The sequence below is a fragment of the Myotis nattereri genome (genome assembly GCF_964212035.1).
Source record: "Myotis nattereri genome assembly, chromosome: X".
Taxonomy (NCBI): Eukaryota; Metazoa; Chordata; class Mammalia; order Chiroptera; family Vespertilionidae; genus Myotis; species Myotis nattereri.
Window position 1 is genome coordinate 82,222,747 of NC_138078.1, and position 21,302 is coordinate 82,244,048.

General features: G+C 40.4%; 1 protein-coding gene across 1 annotated transcript in view; it reads left to right on the top strand.

Annotated features, from left to right (window-relative positions):
• Positions 1 to 21,302, top strand: part of PCDH11X (protocadherin 11 X-linked) — a 972,549-nt gene that overhangs the window by 442,911 nt on the left and 508,336 nt on the right. Inside the window, exon 4 of the mRNA XM_081115087.1 lies at positions 3,808 to 3,885. Coding sequence (XP_080971213.1) covers positions 3,808 to 3,885 — 78 coding nt within the window. The remainder of the gene's footprint in view (positions 1 to 3,807; positions 3,886 to 21,302) is intronic.

Consider the following 21,302-nt stretch of genomic DNA (forward strand, 5'->3'; position numbering starts at 1 on the left):
ATATAACTTTTTTTTTGCAAAAGTTTACAGAATGACAATCATGTTATTAACAATAGTGTATGAAATTCCATAACATGATAGACTCAAATATTTTCTACAAAGTATGGGCAATTGAATAATACAATAAATAACTATAGGCTTTGAATATCTTACATTTCCCAAACTTTGTAAATTTGTCCAACTGAACTCTTTTCTGTGCCACATATGTTTTACCCACCTTTAGATGCAATACTTCTTCGCATATCCCACCTCAGATTTTACTGAATTAGTTTTCTCAAATTTTTAAAAATATTATTCCCTTTTCTGTTCCAGACTATCCTATCCTATCCTATCCTATCCTATCCTATCCTATCCTATCCTATCTCATCCTTTCCTATCCTGTTCTAATTCTCTTCTATTCTTTTCATAGAAGCTAATTCTTTAGTAATTTCAAACTTGGCATTGTTTTCTCAAGTAAATAACAACAACTAAACATTGTTGTAATATCTATTAAATCATGAAGACAAGGAAAACCATTCAAAGTCATATGCCTTTGTTTTAATTTTAATTCAATATCAATGTAGCTGTCAATGTCCTTGAATTTTTGAGTAACTATACTTGCTGAAAGGATAATAGTCTTAAGTTTATTTTCTCTCGGTACATTTTCTTTGGCTGTTATAAGCAAACATAATTTAATTAATTCACCATTAGTAAATGGTTTTCTCTGAATGGCTAATCAATATGATTTTTAGAGACTTATTTTGGTCGCAGCCTTTTTTTCTTGTTTTTGTAAAGAAATTCTGCTGTGATGAGATGTTCCATTTTAATTTTCTAATTCTTCTAACTGTTGCTTTCTTGTGAGTTAGAATATTGTGATGAGTGCTTGGTCTGTTCATTTCAATCTGTATTGTATTAATTTTGTCACAGATATAGTGTCATTGCATAATAAATTCAACTTGACATTTAATTTGATAACAAAATAAATTTTGCTCAACTGGGACTTAAAAGTGTGATGTTCCAAATCTGACCATCTCTTCTTTTCTTGATTTCAGATAATGGGTATTCACTAGTAATAAAATAAAATAAACGGTGATGTCAAAACTATATATGTGGGGCACTTGACACTTTAGGGGAGAAAAATAATTTTCCTTCTACTCTTCTAGGTCTCTTTGCTGAGACCCCTGTGATAAAAGACAGGTTAAAGGGGAAAAAATTGAATAACAAGTATATTTCCTGTATTTGTGGGAAACCCCAGAAAAACTGAGTAGCTCTCTGAATGTCCCAAGCCATCATCTTAAATATCATCTCTAGCTAAAGACGAAAGAAGATTTTGGGAATGGGGGATCCAGTTATGGAAGACTATACTGAAAAGCACCTTAAACAAGAGTAGAGCTGTTATGTAGATATAAGTCTGCTGCCTTCGCCATTGATAAGACTTTCTAGAGATTTAACCATCCTTATCCTCCTGAAACAGAGAGGGAACCACCTTTACAAAAGGAAAAGTCCCTTTTAAAATGTAAATGTGCTTTACAAAAGGATAACGTCCAGTGGGTTTCAGAGATTTTTATATGTCTGCTAATTCTTCAAAATTATCAGCCTCAGATAATTCTTATATGAAAGAAACAAATTTTGCAGTGGTAAATTTTTGGTCCTTTTCAAACCTTACATAAGTGTAAATTGTAGTACACCAAACAACAGTATGATGTTCTAAGAGACATAAGATCTCTGTCACTACAACTCAACTATGTTTATTATAGCAAGAAAGCTTCCAACAATCACTGAGCTGTTTTTTTTTTTTTTAGCTTCCTTGTAAAATATCTTTCTTTCATAGATCAAATTATAATATACTAGTGGCCTCATGCATGGATTCATGCACATTGAAAGGAAATTAATTAGAAGAAACATTTTAATATTGCTAGATGCCCTTTCTCTATAATAGAAGTGTCATGATCAACAATGACAGATCAAACACATGCGTGCGATTGGCGCCAGTGAGAGTTTTATATGTATCGTGCATACACGAGTCAGAGTAGCCTTTTATATATATAGAATAAACTTGCTTAATGAGACCTGCTTTCTGATGTAGCTAAACTTTTCTCAGCCCAGTGAAGCACCCCAACTTCTCTATCAGGTAATTGTCAGCAACACAGAAGTAAATATCAATATGAAGCAGATTATTATTGTAGATCACGCAGGGAGAACAAAGGGTAAAATATTTAATTGCAGCAGTGTTTGACTATATTCTGCGCAGTGAGAAAACCTGAAGTCATTTTCAAGGTCCGCCATTTCTTACTTCTTTTCAGCTGGGTCAAGTTTCCAGATAATGAAAAGAAAATAGGATTCCACTGAGTCTCCTGTCTACCTACTTCAGGATTTCTGTGAGGATCAAATGAGATGAGGCATGGGAAAATGCTTCACAGACATTTGGTTAAATTGTGAAATGTTTACACCTGGCTATAAAGCAAGTCATGTTCCTGGGCTGAAGAAATTCCAAGCTGGTTAGTCACTAGGGAGAGGAAGCAGGGCATTGCTATGTGACGTCATTACCTGGTTCCCACAGCTACTGTTTCTGGGCTGGGCTAGGCTGTGGGCCACATTTTGTGCCATGGGGCCTTGGAAATGTTGGCTGTGATTTGGTGGGCTGTTTCTCCAGGGTGGTGGCAGGCCTGTGTCCCAGTTGGGGGAAGCTGAGTGTTGCTTTTTCAGTGCCAGGTCGGTGGTGCTGTTTCTTTTTTTTTATTATTATTATTATTAGTTAAGGTATTACAAATGTGTCCTCATCCCCCCCATTAGCCCCAACCTCCCCCCGCCCCAGCCCCGCACACTCATGCTCCCATCCCCCTGTTGTCCATGTCCATTGGTTTGGCTTATATACATGTATACAAGTCCTTCGGTTGATCTCTTCCCCTTACCCCCGCCCTCCCCTACTTTCCTTCTGGGGATTGATAGCCTGATCGCTGTTTCTCAGTCTTTGGGCCTGTCCCTTTTCATCAGTCTATGTTGTTCTCTATAATCCACAAATGAGTGAGATCATGTGGTATTTATCTTTTCGGTGCTGTTTCTTTGTAAATGGCCAGTGCACGTCACAGCAGCTCCTGCACTGAGCATCTACCCCCTAGTGGTCAGTGTGTGTCATAGCAACTGGCCAGATGGACAATTAGCATATTAGCTTTATAGATAGATACCAAATGCTTTATCCTATATATGAAAATTACATATGTAGAAAATGTTATAATATACATTCAATATTTTAAAGACAGAAAATGTATTCTATGTCCTAAGGAAAATTAAATGGATACAGGTATAATCTTTTCAAGACCTTGATAATTATTCTAAGTTGGTAGGTTTTGATCTGTGTATCAGCTCATAAATTTATTGGCATTTGTAACATTTATTAAATATTTTTGCATTATAGAAAATTTGTGATGTGGTGGCACACACAGAATAGATTTAAATTTCAGACAATGGTGAATTCCCAAATACAAGCTATTAAAGCAATTGACTTGTAAAAGCATTGTATTGAAAGCCCCTCCAGCTTACATTTCAACCACTTAAATAGTTTAAATTGTCCTTTATAATTCCATTCATATGTCTAATTGAACTCTTAAATATAACACTGGAATGTAAACCCAATGAGAAAACTATTATTTTATTCTCAGTACCTAGAGCTATGCCTATCACATTATAAATTCTTAATAAATATGTTGCATAGAAAAATATATTTACCTAGGCATTATTTAGCTATATTTGATGAATGTGTGCAATGCACTATGTTTTTTATTCTTAACCAACCACTTAAAAACATTTCTATTTTTTTCCCTTTCAAAGCCAATGAAGGAGGTTGTAAGATCTCACACCCCCATGAAGGAGACGACAGTGGAGGTCTGGGTGCATCCTCAACCACAGGTATGAAGTGAAAGACTTGATAGTTGCTCTTTATACTATTTAAGTGATTTTTATGAATGTATAAGAAACATTATTTTTTTAATTTTTATTTACTGATTTTATAATTTTTGTATTGCTTTTTGAAGAGAGAGAGATATCAATTTATTATTCCACTTAGTTATGCATTCATTGGTTGATTCTTGTGTGTGGCCTGACCAGGTATCTAACCCACAATCTTGGCATATTAGATGATGCTCTAACCAACTGAGTTACCTGGCCAGGGTCTTGAATTATAAGAAATATTCTTAACCTGTGTTTCTCAATGTGTTTTCTATGACGTTTTACTAGGTGGTTTTGTGCTTGACTCTAAAGTGACAATATAACAGTATATACATATTATTTTTTTAGTATGGTTTGATGATAATAATGGAGTTAATTTGTATAAACATTACTCAAAATATATTCTAAATGATTATTTATTCCATTCATGTTTAAGTTTACTCCTGAGTTTATATATTGAAAAAACTTGAGAACTCATGTTTTAGAAGATTACTTAAATTTAAGGTTTAGCCTTGTTAAAGAGAAAAACACAGGCCCAAACTGTTATCAGTGGAAGTGGAGTTCTTGGGGAGCCATGAGATAAAGAATTTCTGCAGGTCTCCACAGTAGGATGGGGCTTTGTGGAAAGCTTTATTGATGATGTAATTAAGCGGTTCCCCTCCAATGTCCCATCTCCCTCCATCTCACCATGGAAGAAGTCCAATCTTGTCTTCAGCAGAGCCAGAATTAAGGCCACTGCCCAGAATTTCTGTTCCATATTGAAGTCCAGTCCAGTCTAGCATCTGGCTACCTTAGCTTATATTCACAGTGCAGTCCATTGTGTGTGGGGTTTGCACGGCCATGGGCCATGCAGAGCAAGAGAGCAATAAGTGTGAAACAAGAGAGAGAAAACTCTTTGTTTAGGGATTTTAACTTTCCAAGATTTCACTTGTTTCTGACGGGGTCCACTGCATAGCCAAACCATTATTCCCTAGACTAGACTGACCGGCAAGCATTTTTCCTGCATCCCTCCAACTTCACTTCACATTTTCCTATCTCCCCCTTCTCCTTCCAACAATCCACTACCAAATGGGGGAAAGGAGTGGTGTTAATCCCCTTTGAGGAACAATAGTGTGTGAAGCTGTAAGTTCCTGGTGAAGCTTCCCAGGTGACCATGCTTATAATGTCTGGCCTCCCCTTTGCTCTCTTCTGATTACTATTATTAATAAACTAGCTAATTATGATGATAAAAATGGCCCCATTCATGCTAAAATCCCATGATACTAAACCTAGATTTAATACCTGATCTAATTACAGTCCCAGAAACAATATTAATCAACCAGTCTGGAATTTTCTGGTCAAGCACCAGTAAACTAATCTGTCATGATGTGCCCTCTCCATCCTCCATAGAAACAAGAGACAATCTGCATGATAAAAACCTCTCCCCTTCCCTTCCCGGAGAGAAAAGAGAGAAAAGATGTCTCAGACCAAAAATGATTATTTTCTTTTGTTAATAGTGCCTTTGATTGACCCTTCATCTTATTAAAACCTTCCATTTTGTACAACCCCTTGGAGAGCCCTTTGTTACTGACTAGAAAGTAATTGTCCACCTGTCCCAACGATAAACACCTAGAATTGCAGTAGAGAAAGATTGGCTATTTATTATGAATGGCACCACCCAGGAGAAAGGGAAGCTAATGTTCAAAAGCGTGGTTTTCAGACTAGGGGTTTTAGAGAGCAAAATCATGAGTCATCATGAGTAAGGAGTTTGGAGTTGTGGATCTTGCTGATTGGTCAAGAGTGAGGTAAGGGCAGTAAATCATTTCAAGTAGAGTTCAGTGTGGCTTCCCTCAGTCTGATTTCATCAGGACTTCGCCAGGGCTATTCTTTAGAGTTCAGGAGCTGTAACCCAACTTAGGCTATGATGTTATCTTTAGCTTAACAAAAACCCATACCTTGTGACTCTTAGTCAAGGCATGGCTATTTTTTCTGGCTGCCTCAGGAGTTAATTACTAGTAAGAGAAAGGGTCATAGCTTATAAGGCATGCTGTAAAGAAACTGAATAGAGTGCTGGGGCTGCATAGTAAATAACAATTATGTATTAAATCATGACCCTCGCTTTCACCTTCTACTTACTACATGGGATGCTACCTGATTAATGAATTTCTTAATAAAGCAAATTAGATCTTCAAATTTACTCCATTGAATTTTGTTTTTTAACAGCATAATATGAAGCAATTTGTTTTATGCTAATTGTGTGACTTTTAGTAAAATCTCATTAAAATATTAATTCAGGGGGAAAACAGTTTGAAATTAAAATAAGGTATTTTGAAGAATGCACTTTTATTTATTTCAGTCAGGACAGCTCAAAATGTTTCTAACAAATACAATCAAATCTGTTTTCTTAGTAAAGGCCTTAAGCAGACTTTTAAAAGAGACTGAAGAGACCAATGCCTAAACATTCATAAGCTATTTGTTATAACATAACTGATTAAATTAATGTTGTTAATAAAGTATAGGTCCTAAATCTGACCCCTGGGTATCAAACTAAGCTTCATAAATTTTATTCTACCCTATTAATTTAAAATGTATTTTATTTGTACCAAAGGGTAGAATTTGAGAATTGTAGATAGATAAATACATATCTACAGTATTAGAAAAACAAATCAAATGGAATGAAAAGAAAATCACATGTTTATTATGAAATGATAATTTCATGTGTGCTTCTGAAATTCATGAAAGTCATGTGTCCAACAATGATAACATTCTATAACATTCTACAATACTTTACAGCAATTATTTATGTTTTATGGGAAGAATTACAAAATTAATATATGCACAATGAGAAGAAATGATTAGTTTTGAAAAGGTATATTTAAATTCATGAATTATACAAATTGTTACAGGTTTTAAATTCCTCAAGTCTTAATTGGTGAAGTTGGCTACATTTCCAACTGATTTTCAAGTCTTTTAACTCTGATTCCGTCTCAAGAAAAATGGAGAGGATGTGATATACAAAGTGATACAATCTACATCTAAATCCTTGATTGAGAGGTTATGATAGTCTTCGGAATGGAGTTTTAAGGAAAAGTGCACAATTTAAAACTTAAAGTTCAAAAATTTGAACGACCAGTGTGACAGTAGGTATGACTGGAATACTCAAAAGTCATATTAAATTAGACATTGTTATGTAATAGCATTGCATCTGTGAAGAAGATGATCTATCAACAACATTTTTCATCTAGCTAGTTACTTCTGAATGTATTTTACTAAATGGAGTACAGTATAATTGAGACCAACATGCGGTGGTCAGGTCTGAAGTTGCTGTCTCACAAAATCAATGAATGAACTTGCAGACAGAAGTAAAGTTTATTGAGAGAAGCCAGTCCTATAAAAGGTGCAACTGGGGTTCTAAAAGCAGACCAGTGCCCAGAGCTTCTGTTCCATGTTAAGCATCCAAGCTAATTAAAACCCATTAGTTCATGTGTGGACTCCCACATGGCCATTAGCCACATGGGTGCAGGGGAGTATATCTGCTGCCATAGGAGAACCAGGAACCCAATGTGCCAGAGAGAGAAGAGAATGTGCTTCTTGGTCTAGGGGTAGATAAGTGCATTGCTCGCTCCTGATTGTTGGTTCTTTCAAAGAATTCTGCCTTGGTAATATCCTTGGGATTAGTTACATGCGTCATTGTCTTGTGGTTGGTTATCTGCAAGCTGCTTGCCTTAGCAACATATATATCTTTTATTCCTTTTATTTTTTATTGAAAGTCTTCATTTAAAGTATTACATATATCTCCGTTTTCCCCCATTGACCTCTCCCCGGCCTTATCCACATGACCTTACCCACCTACTGTCTGTGTCCATTGGTTATGCTTACATGAATGCACACAAGTCCTGTGGTTGATCTCTTACTCCCCCCACCCTACCCTGCCTCCCCTCTGAAGTTTGACAGTCTATTGGACGCTTTTTCTGTCTCTGAATCTATTTTTGTTCATCAGTTCATATTGTTCATTATATTCCAGAAATGAGAGAGATCATGTGATATTTCTCTTTCTCTGACTAGCTTATTTTGCTTAGCATAATGCTCTCCACATCCATCCATGCTGTTGCAAATGGTAAGAGTTCATTATTTTTTTTACAGCAGTGTGGTATTCCATTGTGTAGATGTATCACCGTTTTTTAATCCACTCATCTGCTGATGGGCACTTAGGTTGTTTCCAAATCCTAGCTATTGTAACTTGTGCTGCTGTGAATGTAGGGGTGCATATATCCTTCCTAATTGGCATTTCTGACTTCTTGGGATATATACCCAGAAGTGGGATCAATGGGTCAAATGGGAGTTCCATTTTTAACTTTTTGAGGAAACTCCATACTGTTTTCCACAATGGCTGGACCAGTCTGCATTCCCACCAGCAGTGCAAGAGGGTTCCTTTTTCTCCACATCCTCACCAGAACTTGTCATTTGTTGATTTGTTGATGATAGCCATTCTGACAGGTGTGAGATGGTACCTCATTGTTGTTTTGATTTCCATCTCTCAGATGATTAGTGACTTTGAGCATGTTTTCATATGTCTCTTGGCCTTCTGTATGTCCTCTTTCGAAAAGTGTCTATTTAGGTCCTTTTCCTTTTTTTGATTAGGTTTTTTATCTTCCTTTTGTTAAGTTATATAAGTTCACTATAAATTTTGGAGATTAAACCCTTATCAGATGTAACATTGGCAAATATGTTCTCCCATGCAGTGGGCTCTCTTGTTGTTTTGTTGATGATTTCTTTTGCTGCACAGAAGCTTTTTATTTTGATGTAGTCACATTTGTTTATTTTCTCCCTAGTTTCCATTGTCCTAGGAGCTGTATCAATAAAGCTATTGCTATGACATATGTCTGATATTTTTCTGCCTATGGATTCTTCTAAGACTTTTATGGTTTCCCATATTACGTCTTACATTTAAGTCCTTTATCCATTTTGAGTTTATTTTTGTGTATGGTACAAGTTGGTGGTCTAGTTTCATTTTTTGAAAGTATCTGTCCAATTTTCCCAACACCATTTATTGAAAAGACTGTCATGACCCCCTTGTATGCTCTTGCCTCCTTTGTCAAATATTAATTGAGCACAATGGCTTAGTTCGATTTCTGGGTTCTCTGTTCTATTCCATTGGTTTATATGTCTATTCGTGTGCCAGTACCAGGCAGATTTGAGAAAAGTGGCTTTGTAATGTAGCTTGATATTTGCTATTTTGATCCCTCCAACTTTGTTCTTTTTTTTTTTCAGGGTTGCTGTGGCTATTTGGGGTCTTTTTCATTCCATATGAATTTTTGTAGAGTTTGTTCTAGTTCTGTGAAATATGCCATTGGTATTTTAATGGGGAGTGCATTGAATCTATAGATTGTTTTGGGTAGTGTGGACATTTTAATGATGTTGATTCTACAAATCCATGAACACAGTATGTTCTTCCATCTGTTTATGTCTTCCTCTATCTGTTTTTTCAATGTCCTATTGTTTTCTGAGTACTGGTTTTTTACCTCCTTAGTTAAGTTTATTCCTAGGTATCTTAATTTTTTTGTTGCAATGGTAAATGGGTTGTTTTTTTTTTAGTTTCTTTTTCTATGAGTTCATTGTTGGTGTATAGAAAAGCCATAGACTTGCGGGTGTTAATTTTGTATCCTGCTACATTGCTGAGTTCATTTATTAAGTCTAGTTTTTTTTTATGGAGTTTTTAGGGTTTTCTATGTACAATATCATGTCATCTGCGAATAATGACAGTTTTACTACTTCAACATTCATACATTTTTAAGCTCACGTCTCTTGTGAGTACCCATCTTTCCCCACCTAGCTGGATTGCCTCAGCAACTCCCACCAGCTGTGTTCCCCAGATCTACTCCCCCGCCATGGTCCAATCCCTGATAACCTGGCTTCCTCTGTCTCCTCATTTCCCCCTCTGATTTAGGGACCCCAACTGCTGTTGAGAATAGTGGTGATAACCACGCTGGCTACTTCCTGCTGAAGAGAGACTTAACTGGGGCTGTCAGGGCTCCATAGGAGGCAGATTATCTAAGGCAGCGGTTCTCAACCTGTGGGTAGCGACCCCTTTGGCAGTCAAACGACCCTTTCTCAGGGGTCGCCTAAGACCATCCTGCATATCAGATTTTTACACTATGATTCATAACAGTAGCAAAATTACAGTTATGAAGTAGCAATTAAAATAATTTTATGGTTGGGTCACAGCATGAGGAACTGTATTTAAAGGGCCAGAAGGTTGAGAACCACTGATCTAATGGAACATGGGAGATGTCATTCAGGGTTCCGTTTCCATGACCATTTGTAGTTTGATGGATTTTAGGTGAGAAAGTATGAATTGAGTTAGACAATTGAGTATACAAGTGCCAAACATTAATGTTAGGAACAGGCAGGCCAGCAGTCCTAAAAGGTGTAAAAGCAATGAGGTTAACAAGGGAAGCATACCACAGATTTGGGCCTAAATTTTAGGAGATAGAGAATGTGGTGTTTGTTCCCTTATCTACACAGCATGTTCAAGAATATTTTGTGTTCTAGTTTCTACTTCAAAAGGGTTGTTGACATATATACAGTAGGAAGTATTGGCAATAGTACATATGCCTCCCTGCCCAGTGAGGAGGTAGTCTACAGTTCTTCTATGATCTAGAACCATGTGAGCCAGTGAATTTAGTGACTTCCGTGTACTTTGGTCTGTGGATGGTCAAATTGACATAAATCCTGAGCTAAGACTTGACCAAACAGATGAGGGCTATCTCTAAAGTCATGGAATAAAACAGTCCAGGTCAACTGGGTGGACTGATCTGAGGAATTTTCAAATGCAAAAAGGAACTGTGAGACAGGTTGTAATGGTATACCAAAGAAGGCGTCCTTGAGGTTTAATATAGTAAACCATTCAGTATCTTCTGGAATTTGGGCCAATAAACTATAAGGATTAGGAACCATAGGCTGTAAAGGAATAGCTGCCTCATTTATTAATCTAAAGTCTTGAACAAGTCTCCATTCTCCATTGAGCTTCTGAATCACCAGAATAAGAGTGTTACAAGGTTTTATCAGGCATTGGGCCTTCAAATTGTCTATTATATCTTGTAATCCCTTCCTTGCCTATGGCTTGAGGGGATATTGTTTCTGATATGGGAAGAAAGCTTAATCGCTGAGATGTATCTGAGCAGGGGTGACCCTAACTGCTCTGCTAACTTCCCCTGTATGGCTCATGCTTCAGAGTCTATTTCAGTTTCCACTAATGATAGGCAGATATTTGTTCTGGTGTCATGCATATTGTGGTACCAAAAAGAGCCAATATGTCTCATCCCAATAGGGGTGTTGGGCTTTCTGGCATAATCAGGAAGTTATGTAAGAAAAGCAGATTGTCCCAATTGCATCTTAAAGGCTGAAAAAAATGCCTAGTCACTGGTTTGCCAGACACACCCTTAGGGGTCGCACTATGGGTTGAGAGTAGGCCAGGGTTGGAGAGAACAGAGAAGGTGGCTCTCATGTCAAGGAGGAAATTAATTTCCTTGCCCTAAACAATCAGAGTTACTCAGGGCTCCTGGGTGGAGATGACAGTCCATCTCAGAGCTGGGTGGGAAGGCCTTGGGTCCCATCAGTCCTGCTGCTGGACCATCTGAGATTCTGGATCAGCTTGTGGGGGCCTGCATCCCTTTTGACAGTTCAAATTCTAGTGGTTCCCTTTGTAGATGAGACAGAGCTTAGGGGTGTCTTCCTGATTCCCTGTGGGCAGTCTCTCTGGACGTGCACTTGCTGGCCACAGTTGTAGTAAGTAACTATGGGAGACTCATGTCCCCTTGAACCCTGAATTGTGACACTAGTGCCCTGGAGTGAAGCAACCAAGGCTGAGGCCTTTTCTTGCCCTTAGTCTTCCTCTTCTCAGCTCCTCTTGGTCCCAATTGTAAAAGACCATAGTAGCTACTTTCAGGAAGTTGTCTAAGGTACTCTCAGGGCCAATTGACAATTTTTGTAATTTTCTCCTAATCTCTGGTTCCCACTGAGTAACAAATTTGTCTTTCAAAATGAGTTGGCCTCAGAAGAATCCGGGGACATAGAGGTGAGTTTTGTCATTGCCACCCCGAGTCTGTCTCTAAGGCCAAGGGATTCTCATCCTTCCCTTGGCCTATAGTTGACAATTTAGAATAGTTCAAGGGTTTGGAGTAGCACCTCCTTAACCCTTGGATTACACAGGTTGGGAAGTGTTTTCTATTCCAATCTACCAGCTCATTGTCAAGCAATTTAGGGTCTTCCTAGGGTAAAGCCTGTTGGCAGGTGGGGTAGTCATCAATCTGCTCATGGGGGACCCCGCTGGCATTTGCTAAGAAGTGTGCATCCCCAAATTGCTGAGATGCATCATCTAGGACTGACGGCTTTTCTGATCCCAAGAGAGTCTGATTCAGGAGAAGCATTACATCCTCCCATGATAAATCAATGGTTTATGTCACTCCCTGAAAAACATCTATGTACTTGTCAGGGTCATCTTAGAACTTTCCTAAATGAATCTTAATTTGTCTTAAAGTCCTGAAGGGAAAATGTTACCTGGACCCAGATGGCTCCAAACTCTCTTCCAGCCACTGCCTGGAGAGGGCAATGGGTAGCTGTGGGCCTGGGTGGCCAAATCCCCTTGGGTTTACTGGGAACAATCCTTCTGGGGGTTTTAGATAAGGAGGACAAAATGGCTCAGGAGTACTCCATAGATTGCTAGAATCCGCCACCCCTTTAGGGGTTTCTGACTCTCTTGGTACCACTTTGGGTCAATACTTCCTGGAGCAAGGGGTCAGTTTTGCATGGCTGACACAATTTCTGATTGTCTGTTAAGGCAAATAAGGCCTGAACATACAGGACCTCAGACCACTTCTCTTACCTTTTACAGAAAATATCTAATTGCAAGATGGTATTATAGTTAATACTGCCCCATGTCTCTCCATCTGCAAGCTTATATTGAGGCCAAGCTTGAGTACAAAAGATCAGCTATTTTTTCTTCTGCATTTGTGGATCAAATGAGTCCCAGTTCCTCAACATACAACCTAGAGGGGGTGTTGATCTTGGTGGCAGATGAGGAGTTACTCATCTTAAAAGACAAAAAGAACAAAGAGGTGACCAGCGCCACATTGTTTGGGCCCTCAGAAGGAGTCTCCTGTGTAGGGCAGGAAAGACTGTTTGCTAATGCATGTCCACTAACAGAACTGACCTACAAGACTATACTCAATTATCAGCGTGGTCCTACCTGATTTAAACCCTTACTGCTTGTGTTCACATATGTGTGACCATATGTAAGTGCCTATATGACTAATCATGCTTACCAATGAGGCCTCCTGTGCTGTTTGTGCTCACATATGCTTGACCATATACGAGTATCTGTCAGACTAGCCATGCTTACAAATGAGACTGACTGTGCCACTTGTGTGACTTTCCCTCAGTGGGAGAGGAACAAACTCTGGTCTGATGAAGAAGACAGTGACCCCAGCAATTGTAATGTTTCTGCAGGGCAAAATTAGGCCTATTGGAATGACCTAAAGCTAGTTCTAAGTCAAGGAAAGTTTCTTAAAACTCAAACCCTGGGAAGATTGTCAATCTTATTTGATCAAAAAATCACATATAAAAGACTTTTTCCTTTTTAACAGACTAGTAAAGGACTAAACAAATTCCATATTAGCTTACCTTAGATTCATTTATCTAATTAAATGTATTATTCTGGAGCTTAGCTTCATCCTTGGGTGTTGTCAGTTAATGACACTCATTGAATTTCTGCTATCTGTCTCCCTGAGTAGGTTCATTTAAGCTATTTACCCTCTGACTGGTGAGAAATAATGCAAATCAATTATTCTTAAGTGTCCTCGGTTTAGGGAAGATAGGATTTTCTGGATGGCTGCATCCTGCTGAATGTTATAGGCACCTCTCATGGACACCAGAGAGATGTTATCAGACAGCCCCCTGAGTCAGTGGAAAAGGGCTGTTCCCAACCTCAATCCTTGTCTTCTCATTTATATGAGAGACCTTGACTGTGTTGTGAAAAGCCAATTTATTAAAGCAATTAAAATATAATCCTTTATTGAAAAAGTAAAGCAAGTAAACCTATACATCTGGCTTAAGAAGTATAGAAGGGCCCCCATTAATCCAAAGAGTAGGCTGGGTGAGAGTCTGAGGTGCCATAAACTCTCCTGTCCATAAGTCCTAAAATTCCTCTGCTGATGTATTTTGGTACAGACTAATTCTCAAGGTCCTGTTTTACCTTGTTGTGGCCTTCCCAAAAATCATGAGAAGCACCTGACAACTTTACCTTGCTAAACCTCGAGACTGCTGGTAGAAGGACCCTTTCAAAGGGGTCACCTAAGACCATCCTGCATATCAGATAATTACATTATGATTCATAACAGTAGCAACATTACAGTTATGAAGTAGCAATGAAAATAATTTTATGGTTGGGTCACAACATGAGGAACTGTATTTAAAGGGCCAGAAGGTTGAGAACCACTGGCTTAGGGAGCAAAATTGCCCTTTTTTCCTTTTCCCTTTACCCCTCCCTTCTGTGTATTCTTTTGTTATGGAGATTTTTGTAACTATTTGCTCAAGTGTCCTTGGCTAGGGAAGATAATGGCTTGTTAGTTACAAGTTGGCTGTAAAGTTTCCACATCATTTTACCTTGTTTTAACTTCCCTGTCTTAGTTTCCCTTCTCAAACCTTTCTACAACTTTCAGGAATAACTAGGTTTAGAGCCCATTTTCTTTTACCCTCAAAATGTATCTCCATGCCTTATGCCTTCTATTATCCAAACCACACATTTTCCAACTATTAGCCCTTAGAAGCCTCAATTTCCAATAATAAAAAAGGCAAACAACCAGCATTCCTTAGATTGAACCTTATGAACGTATTTTAAACAAACTCAGTTTCTAGGCACACTTTTTCAAACATATTTTTATTGTTGATAGTATTACAGATATCTCCCATTCCCCCTATACTACCCTCCTTCCAGCCCCTATCTTCACCCCAGACACACTTTTAATAAAGCACAAGACTTTACATTAACAGTTTGAAATTCACTTTACATACTTTTAGCAATAAAGACAAAAGCAGGTGATCTAGCAATCAATGATTTAACAGTTGAAATTAGTTAACTGATTTTTTCAGATGGCTAAGTTTATTTTTCCCCCAGAAACTTGTATTTTTAAAGATGAACTATATAAGTGTTTCTTTTTTTTTTTTTTTCAAACCAGGTACCTGCATTTCAATGGTCCTAGGACTTTAGTTTCATAAAGCCAATCCTATCCTATCTAATAATAGACAAACATGGTAATTGACCATACCTTCACTATACCTCCCATTAGCTAATCAGTGTGATATGCAAATTAACTGCCAACAAAGATAGCGGCTAATTTGCATACTGTAGGCAGGGTGGGACAGTGCAGCCGCCAGCACAAGCCGCCATCCTGGGCCGCAGGCCAGCCCCAGAAGCCCCAGAAGCCACCCAGAAGCTGGTGATCGGGGGGAGATGGGGGTCCCCTGTCCAGGCCTGACACCTCTGGCGGAGGCGTCAGGCCTGGGCAAGGGGCCGATCCGATGATTAGAGGGTGATGGAGGCATCAGGCCTGGGCGGGGGGCAGAGCCGGCAATCAGAGGGGTCTGGGGGTCCCCTGCCCAGTCCTGACACCTTGGCAAGAGGCGTCAGGCCTGGGCAGGGGGCAGACTGGCAATCAGAGGTGTCTGGGGGGTCCTGGGCCAGAGGCATCAGGCCTGGGCAGGAGGCGGAGCCAGTGATGGGGGAAGATAGGGGTCCCCTGTCCAGGCCTGAAACCTCTGGCAGAGGCGTCAGGCCTGGGCGAGGGCGGAGCCAGTGATCGGGGGGAGATGGGGGTCCCCTGCCCAGGCCTGAAACCTCTGGCGGAGGCATCAGGCCTGGGTGAGGGAGGAGCCGGTGATCAGGGGGAGATGGGGGTCCCCTGCCCAGGCCTGAAGTCTGGGCCAGAGGCATCAGGCCTGGGCCGGGTGGGCCAAGCTGGTGATTTGTGTGAACTACAGAGGAAACACCTTTCCTAACCGCTCATTGGCTTAGCTCCCTGTGTGCCACTGGTAATATTCTTAGTAGCTTGGGTAATAAGAATCCAAAACGGTGATCTAGGGTTTTTCACCACACTCCTGGTGAAAAAAATGAAGGTCTGCTGCTGGAGGGCTAAGAAATGTCATATCCTGCCCTAACCGGTTTGGCTCAGTGGATAATGCCTTGGCCTGCCGATGGCAGGGTCTGGGTTCAATTCTGACCAAGGGCATGCACCTAGGTTGCAGGCTCCTCCCTGTCTGGGGCCCAGGTCATGCCTCATGCAGGAGGCAACCAATCAAACTATTCCTCTCACTTTGATGTTTCTCTCTGTCTTTCCCTTTCTCTTCCACATTCTCTAAAAATCAATGGAAACATATCCTCAGGTGAGGAAAAAATAATAATAAAGAAATTATTATTATATGAAAGACACATCTTGAAAATGCCTAAAGAAAGTTGTCATGTTTTCATGGTGAAGGGACTGGAGTCCATGCTGATGAAAAAACCTTTCTAGCTGTGGTGACTGGCAGTGGCTGCAGCAGCAGGGTGATGGGGCTGGTGCCTTCCCCTGATCAGCCAGGTCACCTCCCACAAAGGGAGGCCAGACTGTGGCTTAGGCCCTATCCCCAAGGGGAGCAGGGAGCCTGCCTACGTCATCACTAGGACACCCTCTGAGGGCTCCCAGTATGTGAGAGGGGGCTGGCTGGGCTGAGGGACAATCCCCCCAGTGCAGGAATTTCGTGCACCGGGCCCCTAGTTATCTATAAGCATTTTGAACTTAAACTGAAGAGATTTTCCAATGGCAAAAGGATTTGGTGGCTTGAATTGTTTCTGGAACCATACCTCTGACCCAGTAAAGATTTTAGCCTAAGGTCTCTGAACCCTCAACCCTTAACTCCACCTGGAGGACCCCAGAAAGCTCAAAGAAAGTCAACCCAAACCTAACTTGAAAGGGAAGGAAAGATCATCCTTCCAGTCAAAGAACAAGGATCAATCTCTCTCTCTCTCTCTCTCTCTCTCTCTCTCTCTCTCTCTCTCTCTCTCCACTCTCTCTCTCAGTGGTTCTCAACCTTGGCTGCACATTAGAATCACCTGGGAATCTTTTTAAATTCCTGATTTCTGGGCCTCATCCTCCAGAAAATCTGTTTCTTTGTTACTAATGTTGTGGCCCCACCCCATAACAAAGAAACAGAATTTCCGGAAGATGAGGCCCAGAAATCAGGATTTTAAAAAGATTCCCAGGTGATTCTAATGTGCAGCCAAGGTTGAGAACCACTGCTCCATTGGAACCAACCTGACAGAGAAAAGAAAAGCCATGGGGAAGGGCCTGTGCTCCTGGGGGCATTGACACCATCCCATGATGGTGAAACAGAATTTTTGGACTGGAACACATGGTGTTCCCCTGAGCAGACTGGTTCCCGAGCTCTTTGACAGAGTCAAAGAATGAACCCATGGACAACAGGAAGGAGATATAGCAAAGGTGAAAATTTATTAAAGAATAAGTACAGACTCCCACGTGGGGAGGGGGAAAGAGTCCCACCGTGTCCCTGTCTCCACAGTTTATAAAGGCTGCAGATCTTTGTGCCTTGATATCCCCTCTGATTGGTCACTATTTCCTTGGACTGGTCACTATAGTAATTTCTGAGCTCAAAGGTCGAACCTCACATGGGACATGTGAGGTTACCCTTCCCTCCTTCCTTTTATTCTGTAAATATAGACCTTTTGCTATTTTCAGCTCCCTCATTCTATGGACATGTACCTGTTGCAGCTTTTCAGCTCCCCCATTCTATGGAAATATACCTTCTGCTGCTCTGCAGCCCTATGCTTCTTCCATGGTCCCCTTAATTTCTAAAATTTCCTAAACGTGTTTTTCATCCTTAAAAATTCCTGTTTCATTTGGGGTGCCTAGTGTAAACTTCCCTAGTCCATGGCTGACCCATCCTGCCATGAGCAATAGCTCACCCACAGAAGGACCAAAATTCACAAGGACAAAAGGAATGCCTGATAAATGGTCTACTTATCTGGGCTCAAAAGAACAGTTGGCTTTGGGGTATGTCCACCCTTGCCTGCTGCCCAGCTGCCTCACTCCTGGCCCCTCCACATGGCAGCGGTTCCTCCTCTATGCAAGATGGCAAGTGCTCTGGCACTGCTGCCCCGCCACCTCCCAGCCTCCTGGGTCCCCAGCAGGGGTCAGCAGAGCAAGCTCAGTGGAGAATGCGAGGGCTATGCTCAAACTGAGAAGCAGAATCAAGGAGCAGTATGATTGCCCTGTTTCAGATGTACAAATTTCTATCAATGCTACCATTGAAATGACCCACACAATATAGTACTTATCTGGAATCTTTGGGGTCTGGTCACCCTGATCCAGTGTGCTAGGTTCTCTTCTAGGCCCTTCCCCTCCTCAGCTGTGCCCTGTGTTCTGTAGATTTAGGTGGAACCTCCAAAAATTCAACCAAAATGTGGTTCTCAGGTCTGAGTTCTTGTCTTGCAAAATTTATGAATGAATTCATAGACAAAAATGGTTAGAGGAAGCGTTGCAGAATTTACCAGGTGACCGGAAAACACAACAGGTACTCAGAAGATTCAGTCAGGATAAACCCTTTATTTGCAGATGTACTAGTACAGTGACTAAGGGGAGTTGGTTTCCAAAGCCTGAGTGATGAATATGGACAAAGCTTTCCCATTATACCCTTAGTTTCTTTGTCCCCCAAATATGGATCAGGCTTCTGGGCTTTTCACAGGCTTTTCAGCCACCCGTGGGTTGGGATGGGGGAAGTGAGATTACACTCAGGGGCTTGGCCTGTCTGGTGCCAGCGCTTCCAACCCCCTCTGGGGGTTGTATATGGTTCATGGTTTATGGCCCCTGTAAAATGGGAGTATTCCGGGACACAGGTTCTGCAAGGCAGGACAGGCATCACAGATAAGAATGGAGTTAATTATTGGCAAGCAAGAGTGTGCATCAGAATGCAGGTTACTGGCACAGATTCAGATAGCTAGCCCCCCAGATGTCTTATTTTCCCTTTCAGAAGCAAAATTTACTGAGAAAAGCAAGTCCTGGAAAAAGTGCAGCTGGGGTTCCAGGAGAGTCAAAGCAGGCCAGTGTCCAGAGCTTCTGTTCCATGTTGCAGTGGGATGTAGTTCAGCGTCCAAGCTAATGAAAGTTCATCAGTCCATGTGTGGAGTCCCACATGGCCATAAGCCACGTGGGCACAGGGGAGCATATCCCCTGCCACAGGAGAGCCAGGAACCCAGTGCACCAGAGAGAGAAGAGAGAAGCAAGTGTGCTTCTTGGTCTAGGGGTAGATATATGCTTTGTTCACTCCTGATTGGTTCTTTCAAAGAATTCTGCCTTAGTAACATCCTTGGGATTGGTTATATGTCTCACTGTCTTGTGATTAGTTATCTGGAAGCTGCCTGTCTTAGCAACATCCATACATTTTAAAGCTCAAGTCTCCCACAGCCAGCAGGGTTGCTTTAGCAACTCCTTCCAGCTGGATTTGCTGGCTCTACTTGTCCCTTCCATTGTCCCATCCCTGACTACCTAGCTTCCTTCTGTCTCCTCATTGTTAAAGCTACCAACTTCTTGTCAATTACTGATACATTTATTGGTTTACTAACTTAAAATCTTGTTAGAGATACAATAGTTTTTTTTCCTAGTTGGTGCTTTGGCTTGAAGTTCTTTTATTAGGCCAGTCATTTAAGTATCTGACAGCCTTGAGTCTATTGTTTCTAAAAAATAACCAGCTCAACATAATAAATATCCCCAAAAAGGCATGATGTGGGATGGCAAAATCTACTCCCCCACATCCAGCTTTGCACATGTAGCATACATATGCCAGTGGCACAGAATTCTTATTTTGTTGTAATGCACCAATTTATAATGACTCAATATTTTCCCTTGCATAATAAATCCCCCAACACCTTCCCTGCTCCCATTCTTAGTACAGTGGGACCTTGACGTATGAGTTTAATTCGTTCTGAGACCGAGCTCAATAAGGAGCTCGTTAACTCAAATTACTCTGTCCACTCAATGCAAAAAATCTGCCCAGAGACAGCTGGTATCTCAAAAAACTCGTTAGTCGGGACACTCGTAAGTCAAAGCCCCACTGTAATTACAATGCTCAGTGAGATTGCAAGTTTAAAACTGAATAAAATTCTGTAAAAAAATTGGAACAAAATAAAACTTAGTATATTGTTTGGAGTATTTTAATGGTTTTCTATGATGTTCAAAAACAACTGCTTTGCTTATGAAAAACATTCTACTAAGATAAAATTCTGATTATGAATATAAATGTTAACTTGACTACCACTCTATTAAGTACAGTTATATTGTGAGCACGACTGATATTTATGGAGGAATAACTAACTCAGTGCAATATTTTTAGGCAACTGCTGTAGAATGTGTAAGGGTGGGGAATAGAATATTGTTTAATAGTAATTCTCCAAATCTTAACACCCACAGCTAGTGAATCATATGTATTCCACAAAGAACATACTTGACCTCTGGCACAGAAAGAAAATAAGATAGTGCAAACATTGTGAAGTGAAACAAGAGAAATAAGGAAAGGAAAACAAATATTTACTTTGAAAAGATGATGGAAGTTATAAGTGCAATAGGATTGTTGGCAGCAGTGAGAATAGCACCAGGTGTTAGACTGGTGGGATCAGACTGGACCTGGATTCAGCAACCTCGGTACTTGAGTTCTGTCTAGGAAAGAATTTAGAACCAAAACTCAAACTTTAAGAGAAAGTTTATTTTAAAAGTCACAGGGGCAGAAAACGTGAGAGATAGAAGAAATGGGCTCAGGAGGTAATGCGCCTGAGGAGTGGGGAGTAGAGAGGGGATTGGAGGGGAAAACGGAGGGCCTGCTCCCAGGAGGTAGAGCACTCTGGGTGGTCTTCCTAAGGGCTTTTAAGGGTAGGGATTTTAGGGGAAGTGTCACCCATGGATTTTTGCTGCTTCTCTGGCCTCAAGCTAAAATACAACTGAGGGTTAGATATTATCTTTAGGGACATAACCTTCTGAATCAGGCTGTAAATTGCTCAGGCCAGTTTATTTGGCTATCTGTCTCAGTTTCCCCATTCTACTTGCCAAGGAATTTCCCTAGCATCTTAATATCCTGCCTCAGAATTAATCTTATTTAACAAAACTTATATAAACTTACTATGTACCAGGTAGACTCCTAAACAATTAAAATATTAACTCATTTAATCCTCATTACAAACCTATGACTATTATTATACCTAATATTAACCCTGATTAAGAAATGAGGAAGTTGGGATACAGAGAGATGCTAGCAAGTACCAAAGCCAGGATGCAAACTCCTTGAGTTTGGCTTCAAAGCTC